Genomic DNA, 11,330 nt, shown 5'->3' with positions numbered 1-11,330 from the left:
TATATATCAGATCATCACAATGTAAACTTTATTTTTCAAATTTGTTAATTATACCTTGATAAAGACAAAAGTTAATTACATAAAATAACGTCAATATTGGATACGTCATCACGTGGTTTCAAGTGTACAATAAAAACCAGCTGTCCACTAACCATACGACCCCCGCCATGTGATTTTTGCAGTTACTAAAAGGAAAAGAGAATACCAGTTTGCCATTTTGCATCTTCCTAGCTCCTGTGTTCATGTATGCAAAACACCATAAAACTAGACCATTTTGCTTAAAAGATGAGATTGAGCAGTGCTCCAAATCTGCCTATTTCCGAGAAAGAGTCAAAGGGGAGACCTCTCCTGCACTGGGAAACAGAGAAAGGAGCCAGTATTTAAACGTCTATTTTGTTCCTGGAGCTTCATTTACTTTAGTCCAGTGATCTTTAAACCCTCCTATAGCATTCTCACCACTTAAGAGAACTGTAAACGACCAGTTTAGTATTTAATTAGGTTCTTAGCATTACACCACGCTCATACCCTAAAAATTCTATTCAGCGCAGCTACGGAAGCTGTGGCTTGATTAGACAGGATAAAAGTTCATACTATTCCGCATACGGAAAGTAAATACTACCAGGTACTCAGGTACTAATCCACCAGGTGTTTAGGTGTTTAGGTACTAACCCCACTGCGTCTCCAACTTCTGAAAAGAGCTAAAGGAGGCGGGATCCGGCCACCAGGAACCTCCTTTGGGCCCGCCCCTCTGGGCATTGCTTCCGGGGCAGTCGCGGCGGCCACGTAATCTTCGGGTTCTTTTCGCCAACCGGGCAGTGGGTGGTGGGAGTCAAGATGGCGGCGGCTGCAGCGGCTAGTATTCGAGAGAGACAAACAGGTACGTCTTTCTCCCTTCTCCCTGCGGTTTTGTGCCTCTGGTGGGGATATTCTCTTTTGCTTGTCGCCCTCCCTCGGCCGCGGTGTGTGCAGCTCTGAGACGGACCTCCCGAACCTCTGTCCAGTTCCCAGAGCATCGAGAGCCCCTCCCCTTTTGAGTTTTTAGGGAAGAGATGCAATAGCTCGAGAACGCGGCCTCTCAATTGTGGTTGAGGAAAGGGGGCTTCTGGGTTGCTACGGCACTGCTCTTGTCCCTTTTCTACTGGGCCCAGAAGGCCATCCCAAGTATTCCCCTGTGTTGCCAACTCTGAAGTCTCCGGGTTTGTTTCTGTGCATGGTTCAGTTTTCTCCTAGTTGTAAGGTTGGGGGCAGTTTCTCTACAGTTAGAAAATTTAGGTATTTTTTTGGAGCATCCCCCATTCTGCTGTTTCTCTTTTTTGGACCAGTCTTTTGGGGGTACCTGAAGAGAAATGCCTAGTGATAAAGATTTCCTTCTTAAGTTTGTTGAATGGAATTGAAGAATGGCGAAAAACAAATGAATTAGTAGCTTTGTCATTTTAACCGTTTGACAGATTGGTATTTTAAAACTATTAGTTTCATTCTCGATAGAGCAGTCATACAGCTTCTGTTTGTACCGTGAAATGTTTTTCTTATAAGGTACACATTTCATCCCTTTAGCTTTGATATTTTTTCCATTTTAGATATTTTGTTTTTCTTTATTTTTTGTAAATTTCTGATGACAACATCGTTTATACCTGTTAGCTACAAACTAATGGTTTGTTCATGTTAGTGAATTGTCCTGAAAGTTGGCAGGTGATGAATTCTGAGGAGCTGATAGAAACAAACCATCAAGAGTGTGCACAATTGGAAATTCTTTCCCTTGTATTTATGTTCTTTTGCATGTTAATCTGAACTGGAAAATAAATGGTTACAATTAAAATGTCTTACAAAAGGGATTTCAGCTGTGCTTGATTCCTTCCTTTGACATTCAAAGAAAAAAAATGAATGATTGGACTTTAGTAATGACACAGAGTGCATATGGAATTGTGCTCTGCTTTTCCCATTAGACAAATTTAGTATAAGCTATCAGGTGAAATTAGGCATAATGTAAATAAGTAGGATTTGGGGAACACCTGTGATACGTTTTACCAGTAAGCAGATAGAAGCCCTACTTGTCTTTGCAGTATGGTTCTGATAGCTAAATGAAGCTCAGTGAATTAGGTCATATTACATATTAAAATGAAATAACATACCAAGGAAGACTTAACCAATACAAAGGAGCTTTTTGAAAAATAAAATTTTATGGTAGTAATTTTGATATGCAGAAACTTTGTAGAATACTGAAACCTAATATAATTTAGATTCTGTGGAAATAAACTTCATTATAGTAAGATTTCACATTACAACTAGTTAGGTTATGCCATATTAATCAATTAGTACTCTAGTTATATTTTCAGACAAAGGTAAACCCGTATATGTGTACTAGAGTAGCAGAAGTAAACCTTTCCCTGATGACCACTGAGAATGTTTTCAGAAGTAACTCAAAATCAATTCTCAAAATACTTTACCCTAAAAACTCTCTGAAACCCAGGAATTTGCAATCTATTTGGATAGATAATAGCTAATGTTGAGTATTTAGTATTGTTAAGCATTGTTTTTAAGTGATTTTATGTGTGTTGGCTCCATTTTACAGATGAGGAAACTAAGGTATAGAGAGGATAACTAACTAGCGTGGTTGTTTTTTCTTATGCCTGCTTGAAGAATATTTATCTTTTAAAGGTCACCTGAATCAGTCCCCACCTTTATTCTTACCTTTAATGCAACAGACAGCATCCTGTGTTACCTGCCATTGCCCTTCGTGCATGCCTCTCTGTTGAAGGTTCTTGCTCAACACTCCCACTTCTCAACCTTGGCAAGATGCAGATCCATTGCTTTCTTTCTTACAGTGACCTCATGTAGCCTCTTGGCTTTAGACACCATCTATATGCTCACGATCTCCAAGTTTATATCTCCGGCCTAGACCTTTTTCTCTGAACTCCATCTACCCCATATCAATTAATAGCAACTCCATTCTTGTACTTAGTTGCACAGGTCAGAAATCTTTAAGATTTCTTGATTTCTGTTTTTCATATCTCATATCAGATCTGTGAGTAAATATTCTCAACTCTACCCTGAAAATATATTCACAGTCTGACTGTTGGCATTGGTATCACTCAGGTCCAGAACACCATGAATTTCTGCAGTAACCTCTTATTTAGTTTTGCTTTTATATTCCTGTTCCCCTTCATTTTTTTTTTTTTTTGCCACACAGTAGCAAAGTGACCTTGTCACATATTTGCCCCCAACTGTCCAACAGCTTCCCATTTCAATTCTGGTAGAAGCCAAAATAATCTTAAAGTGGTCTCAAGGCCTTATGTGATATATTCCCCGCTTAGCTTTCTGGCCTGACTCCCTGTACTCTCCCCTTTGCTTGAACACACCAGAATGCTCCCACTGGAGAGCCTTTTTATTTGTTACCTCTTTCTGGATATTCTTTCAGAAATATCTGCATGGCTCACTCCCTCATCTTTACTCAAATTACCTTCTCAGGAGGCCTTTCTTGACTACTCTATTTAAAATTACACTGCAGGGGCACCTGGGTGGCTCAGTTGGTTAAGGATCTGACTCTTGATCTCAGCTCAGGTCGTGATCTCACTGTTTAAGTTTAGCCCCACACTGGGCTCTGCGCTGACAGCATGGAGCCTGCTTGGGATTCTCTCTCTTCCTCTCTCTCTCTCTGTCCTTCCTTCCTTCTCTCTCTCTCTCTCTCTCCCTCTCTCTCTCTCCCTCCCTCCCCCTCCCTCTCTCTCTTTCTTTCTCTCTCACTCGAAATTAATAAACACTAAAAAAGTTTTTTAATAAAAATAAGTAAAAATAAAACTACACTGTACGTCTCCCCCTTCCCTTTGTTTTTTTCCATAGCACTTAATATAATCTCATATGCCGTGTGTTTATTTTAATCTGTTGTTTTTCTACCCCAACTAAAATGGAAGTTCATTGAGGATGAGTATTTTTTATTCAGTTTGCTGTGTTTAGTGCCAACGGCTGGAGCAGTACCCAGCATATGGTAAACAATCACTAAACATTTGTTGAATGAATAGTAAATTATGGTTGAATATATAGCAGATGAGTAAAGAAAACATTTCAGGTTATGGTGAAACTACATTAACCAACTCTAGAACTGATACGTTTAGGACCAGTAAAGAAAACTAGTTTAGCATTTTCTTTAAAAGCAATGATTTAAGCCTATAGGAGAGTTACTCTGATGAAACTAAAATTATATTCTTACACATTCTTTGAACACAGGCCCTCTATTTATTAACAAATCCACTGTGTCAGAATCTGTTAACAAGATAACCAAGGATCACAGTTGAGGAAACTCATCTAGATGGGGCTCAGAAGGCAGATGTGGGAATATTTGCCACTACTGGCCTTTTTCAGTATAAAGTAAGGCCTAGCTCTAGAGAACATGATACACCTGGGACTCACATGCAGCCTGGACTGTGGTTTTCCTAGTTGTCCTGTGTCAATAATGTGAACCGATGTTCCTCGAAACAAGATTTTTTCTTTGTTGGGCTATGGGTGCCAGGGTGGCACCCAGGGATGGCTAATACTGCTTGGAGGTGGAAGAACTTGCTGACAGATCAGTGGGAGATTTAATTCTGCAGCACCTTGTATGCCTCCTGTGTTATTTCAATTTTAAGTACCCAAGTGATTTTTTTTGCTTGTTTATGTATTTTTTGTATAATACAACATCTGTAAGGTAAGATTTAATAGAAGTTTTTCTAGTGAGTGGATCAGTCTACCAAAAATTGATACACTGGTGATCTGAATACTATATAGTTAATTGGTATATACTATATATAGAATACATATATATNATTATTTTGTATTAATAAAACATAATCCAAATGCTTTTATTTGTTTTTATTTTTTATTTTTTTTAAATGTTTATGTATTTTTGCAAGAGAGACAGAGAGCATTGAGTGGGGGAGGAGCAGAGAAAAAGGGAGATAAAGAATCCAAAGCAGGCTCCAAGCTCTGAGCTGTCAGCACAGAGCCCAATGTGAGCTCAGATCCAGGAACCATGAAATCATGACCTGAGTTGAAGTTTGAAGCTTAACCAGTTGAGCCACCCAGGCCCCCCAAATGTTTTTAAAAATCAACCAAATAGTTTCCAGGGTTGCCAGTCTTAAACATTAAATTACCTAATACTCTTCCTTGAATATTTGGCCTTTTCAACTTCACATAGAAGTATAGTGAGATTTTGATTTTCCTTAGAAAATATTTCTGAGTCTTCTATAACACATGAACAGATGAGCACTAAATATCTCAATAACATATAGAGCATAATTGCTTTGATTTTAGAAATTGTATATTTTCTTACCAGGAGTTTTCTACCATATCTTTGGGAAAGTCTCACTTTTTCCATGGAGCATATAATATTAAACACTGTAACTTTTCACTGAATCTGATGAGATAAATTGGTCATAAAATGTACTACAAGATAACTAAAACATAGACCTACTGTATGAAGGTTTTATATACGAACCACTTAAGTGTATCCTGCATAATCTTAGTTTTTCGAAAGAGTGATGCTAATCTGTGCTTTCAGTCAGACAGTAGTAAATAGACAACAATACCAGTTATCTATTGAGACCAGTGCAGATTTGTAGTTTATAAAATTTCTTTTTGCATCTATATAAAATGTAGTGTGGGGAAATGTCTCTTCATGTCTTCTGCCCATTTTTTAATTGGATTATTTGTTTTTTGGTTGTTAAATCTTATATAAGTTCTTTATATATGTTAGATGCCAACCCTTTATCATTTGCAACAACATGGATGGAGCTAGACAGCTGACTGAAATAAGTCCGAGAAAGACAAATACCGTATGATTTCACCCATGTGGAATTTAAGAAACAAAACAACCAAAGGGAAAAAAAAGAAAGAGTGAAAGAGAGAAACCTAACTATAGAGAGAGACTCTTAACTATAGAGAACAAATTGATAGTTATCAGAGGGGAGATGAATTGGGAGAGGAGTAAAATAGGTGATGGGTATTAAAGAGAATACATGATGAGCACTGAGTAATGTACAGAATTGTTGGATTACTATATTGCATATTTGCAACTAGTATAACACTATATATTAACTATACTGAAATTAAAATTTTTTAAAACTTAAAAAAAGTAGTGTGGGCTTCTCTGGAGGAATGGAAAAGGATTCTTCCTGAACATTTTTCACATTGTCATCTGGGGACAGAAAATCTCCCCAAACACTTGCCCAATTAGCTGTTGATGGAATGGTCTTATACAGTCTGATCTGCTTTTACATATCTATTCATTTGATTAATCGGTTTTACTAGAGTGATTTGTGCATTTTGTTTTGAGGTGGTAAGTAATAAATGGTGGTTGGGGAATGAAATCCTGAAAAATAATGATAATATTTAATGATTGTTTTCATTACCAGTGGCTTTGAAGCGTATGCTGAATTTCAATGTGCCTCATGTTAAAAACAGCACTGGAGAACCAGTATGGAAGGTAAGAGACTTTATTTTAGTGCGGACAGTCTCTTTTTTCTGGGTCCTTTTTGGAGATGATTGGAGGGAATATCTTGTTAATGCTGAACAGTAGCACATTTTAGTTGTTACGCATGGAGAGTTTATTTTTATTTAACATCGTTTCTTAATGTGAATCTTTTTAATAAACATTTAATGTAGGGAGACAGGCAAGGATAGTAATATGTATCTAGGGAATCCAGCTGATCTCTTGGATGGCCCTTCACTAGTAGGTTTTTCATCTGGTTGATGTTTTGTTCCTTACCTTTGCAAGTCCAGAATTTGGATCTTGCAAGCTTGTTCAGGGTTAGTCAGACTCAGGGAGAGTGATCTCTAAACCACAATGCCAGCTTTAACCAACTCATGGGACAGTGATTTGTAAACCAGAATGCTGGTTTATTAATTTATGATCTATAAAGATGTCAGTAAAATTGTTAATTGAACCAGAAAGCAATCTCTAATATTTCTCCTGTGAGAAATGATGGAGGACCTTTAAAAATTCCTGTCCTTTAAGCTTGTTCATTCTAAACTTCATACTTTATTTCTTCAGAGAGATTAGAATACAACTACTTAGATTTAAACTTATTAGTTTATAGTCACTTTATATTTCTTTTTTGCTAATAATCGAAAACAGGTCAACTTGGTAACTATTTTGGGTCTTTTGAAAACTCAAGTCCTAAGTCCTTTGGTTAACTCTAAAGGTGGTTTAAAGTCATCTGTATTGAATTCCTAGGTTAAGCTTCACAACATCCCCTAATTTTTGTTGCTTTTCATGTTTATTTGTGGGCATCCTGTTATTGCTCTTTACATAAATGATGCTTGTGTACTGTTCCTAAAGCCTTTATTAAGCTTTTGAATTACATAGCTTGAGAATTTTTTGAGTACTGATTTGTGTCAATTCTTTCCCTACACATTACTTAAGTATCACAAGATTAATAATACAGATATATTAAGATTTAAAGAGGGAAGGTATTTATGAGAATTGAAACACCCAACCTCTTACAACTAAAGCGGAATAGTTTTAGCTTTTTTTTTTTTTTAATGTTTTTATTTTATTTATGAGAGAGAGAGACAGAGTGTGAGCAGGTAAGGGGCAGAAAGAGAGGGAGACACAGACTTTGAAGCAGGCTCTAGACTCTGAGCTGTCAGCACAGAGCCCAGCGTGGGTCTCAAACTCATGAACAGTAAGATCATGACCTGAGCTGAAGCCGGACGGACGTTTAACCAACTGAGCCACCTAGGCACCCACAGAGTTTTAGCTTTTCTAAAGGAGATGCTGGCATATAGGAAAAACATTGTTTTATGACAGCATGTTTGATACATCATTAGCAATTTCTTACTCCATAAAGAGTTATTGATGTAGTTGTAAAGAAACACTAGTTGAAATTTCTATTTTTTGCCTTAACTCTAAAACTAATTTTAAGTTAGAAGATGCAGAGTTCTTTCTACTCCTCAAAGATGTCAGTTTTAATATTTTAGAATGTGAAGAAATGTATTTGTCAAAATAAGGTTAGCATGTACTCTTTAGGGACTTAATTTTTTAAAATTATTTATGTTTATTCATTTCCTGAGAGAGAGGCAGAGTGCACACAGGGGAGGAGCAGAGAGAGAGGGAGACACAGAATCTGAAGCCTGCTTCAGAGCTCTGAGCTGTCAGCACAGAGCCTGATGCAGGGCTTAAACCCAAGAAACACAAGATCATGGGGGCGCCTGGGTGGCTTAGTCGGTTAAGCGTCCGACTTTCGCTTAGGTCATGATCTTGCGGTTCGTGGGTTCGAGCCCCGCGTCGGGCTCTGTGCTGACTGCCAGCTCAGAGCCTGGAGCCTGTTTCAGTCTGTGACTCTCTCTCTCTGACCCTCTCCTGCTCACACTGTCTCTCTCTCTCTCTCCTAGAAATAAATAAAAACATTAAAAAAAAAAAAAAAAGAAACACAAGATCATGACCTGAGCTGAAGTCAGATGCTTAATCAACTGAGCCACCAGGCGTAAGGACTTAGTTTTTTAAATGAGCATCTTACTAGCCTGAGATGCTTAAATTACCACATTTTCTTTACAGTCTTGGAACTTGTTACCCATTAGTTTTGAGAGAGACTATTTTTACTTCTCTTTTTAGAAAGGATAGAAGTAAACTCAGGGAAGTGTATGTGAGTTTGCTGAATATTAAAGGTCCTTTATTATAGCCCAAGATGAATATTTTGTAGTTTCCAGTATGTTTATTCTAGAAAATATTTTATGAGAATAAATTTATGTCATATTAATAAGTGATCATGCTAGATTGTGACATAAGTGAACGTTTTGGTCAATGAAAGAAAATATTAAATTGAGGTAAGTATAAAAATTTAGCATTCATGGTTTATTGAAATATACTTCAATATTGTCTTAATATTAGATCTCTATCAACTGTTTAGTGATAATGATTCAAAAACACTTGTTTTTAAACCAGGTGCTCATTTATGACAGATTTGGGCAAGATATCATTTCTCCACTGCTGTCAGTAAAAGAGCTGAGAGACATGGGAATCACTCTGCATCTGTGAGTTTTAACACGTTTCTAATAATGACATTTGTTTTCAGATACATTGCTAAAGGATATCTTTGGCTACCCTGAAATCCAATTATTAAGGGACATGATTTATACAGAAAATAATAATAGGTTACAGTACTTGTATAAAACAATATTTAACTATTTACTTAAAAGTTAAAAATAATTCGGTCTGAGGCTGTATAATTTCAGTTTATTTTCTCTCACATCTTTTCGTACAGACTAGTTTACTCTTGTATATGAAGGAAAAAAAGTGGTTGTCTTAAGTTCTCTTTCATCTCTGAAAATTTTTTCCTTCAATTTAAATTTTTAAAGAGAGGCATATCTAAGCTTATCATTAATACAGAAGATTTAAGTATCTATGGGATAGTGACCGTTAACCACTGTAGTAGCTATCTGTGTTATCTTCTTAACTACTGAATATATTTGATTATATTATTTCTGGTATGTTTGATAAATAAAACAAATCTGTCTCCGTCTTTCTCTGCCCCTTCCCTGCTCTCTTTCTCTCTCAAAAATAAACATTAAAAAAAGAAATAAAAATATTTCATTTTACTTATGGTTACATTTTTTCATTGTTTTTAAAGACTTCTCCGGCGTTCTGTTTTCCCTCTCTTGGAGAACTGAGTTTTTCCTCCCACTCACACTCCCGTAACCATATTTCTATGAAAAATGAAAATAAAATTGGTATTGAATGTGCTTTAGTTCTTATTCAGGAAGAATATTGATATTAGAAATAAAGGTGATTGTAATAGAAAAAATGAAGACTGAGATTAGGATCCTACTAAAAACTAATGTTAGTACTGATACAAGGAGAAGCCTGGGTTAAATGATTAATTGCAGCAAGAGCTTTTAAGTGTATTGGTCGTTGTCCATGAACTGATTCATCCTTGGTTTGAGAACTACTGTTTTAAAGTATGTTTTAGATAAATGACTAAGAAAAAAAAATGAATTTTATGTTCTTTAGGCTTTTACACTCTGATCGAGATCCTATTCCAGATGTTCCTGCGGTGTACTTTGTAATGCCAACTGAAGAAAATATTGACAGAATGTGCCAGGTAATAAGAGTTCTTATATGTAGAAACAGGTTTTTTAAATTAAATAATTTTTTTAATCAGAAAATTTTTTTTCAGGAATATAATTCAGTGATTGATCACTTACGTATTACACCTGGTGCTCATCCCAACCAGTGTCTTCCTTAATGCCCCTCTCCCCTTTAGCCTTTGTCCCCATCCAACACCCCTCCAGCAACCCTCAGTTTGTTCTCTGTATTTAAGAGTGTCTTATGGGTTGTCTCCCTCTCTGTTTTTATATTATTTTTGCTTCCCTTCCCTTGTATTCACCTGTTTTGTATCTTAAATTTCACATATGAGTGAAGTCATATATTTGTCTTTCTCTGACTGAAGTAATTTCCCTTAGCATAATACATTCTAGTTCCATCCACAGTGTTGTAAGTGGCAAGATTTCATTCTTTTTGATCACCGAGTAATATTCTATTGAATATATATACCATGTCTTCTTTATCCATTCATGGATAAAATGTCGATGGGGGCGCCTGGGTGGCTCAGTTGGTTGAGCGTCCAATTTCAGCTCAGGTCACGATCTCACAGTTCGTGGGTTCGAGCCCCGCATCGGGTTCTGTGCTGACAGCTAGCTCAGAGCCTGGAGCCTGTTTCAGATTCTGTGTCTTCCTTTCTCTCTGCCCGTCCCTAGCTCGCACTCTGCCTCTCTCTGTCTGAAAAATAAACGTTAAAAAAAAATCTCGATGGACATTTGGGCCCTTTCCATACTTTGGATATTGTTGATAGCCAAATATTGGGATATGTATGTCTCTTAGAATCAGCATTTTTATATCCTTTAGGTAAATACTTAATAGTGCAATTTCTGGGTCATAGAGTAGTTTTATTTTTAATTTTTTGAGGAACCTCCATACTGATTTCTAGAGTAACGGCACAAGTTTGCATTCCCATAAACAGTTTTTTTCCTTAAAAAGTTACTTAGATGTCCAGTGTGAAAAACCAGAAATTGCCTTACCCACTTTCCCACTGTGATTTTTGAGACTATCTTTGAAGTTTAAATAGACTGAAAGATTTAAAATTATTAACCCTTAGTCTGGCTTAAATACCATGAAATCTAATTATATTAACTGTAAGAATAGAGTTTTATTTTTCTAAAATAATAGGAAGTCTGGAAGCAGGAAGTCCAAGCTGGTATGGTAGTTGGGTTTTTTGTTTTTTGCCTTCCAAGATTTTATTTAAATTCAAGTTAACACATAGTGTAGTGATGGTTTCAGGAGTAGAACTTAGTGATTCATCGCT

General features: G+C 36.6%; 1 protein-coding gene across 1 annotated transcript in view; it reads left to right on the top strand.

The window, feature by feature from the left end:
- The first annotated feature begins 787 nt into the window (after nt 1–787).
- SCFD1 (sec1 family domain containing 1) overlaps nt 788–11,330 on the top strand; it is a 97,961-nt gene continuing 87,418 nt past the window's right edge. Inside the window, exons 1-4 of the mRNA XM_077772741.1 lie at nt 788–877; nt 6,384–6,454; nt 8,915–9,003; nt 9,980–10,070. Coding sequence (XP_077628867.1) covers nt 835–877; nt 6,384–6,454; nt 8,915–9,003; nt 9,980–10,070 — 294 coding nt within the window. The 5' untranslated portion in view covers nt 788–834. The remainder of the gene's footprint in view (nt 878–6,383; nt 6,455–8,914; nt 9,004–9,979; nt 10,071–11,330) is intronic.

Source organism: Crocuta crocuta, unplaced genomic scaffold (assembly GCF_008692635.1).
Source record: "Crocuta crocuta isolate KB4526 unplaced genomic scaffold, BGI_CrCroc_1.0 scaffold116, whole genome shotgun sequence".
Taxonomy (NCBI): Eukaryota; Metazoa; Chordata; class Mammalia; order Carnivora; family Hyaenidae; genus Crocuta; species Crocuta crocuta.
The sequence above is the reverse complement of the archived record's forward strand: the minus strand, read 5'-3'. Positions and strand labels throughout refer to the sequence as shown.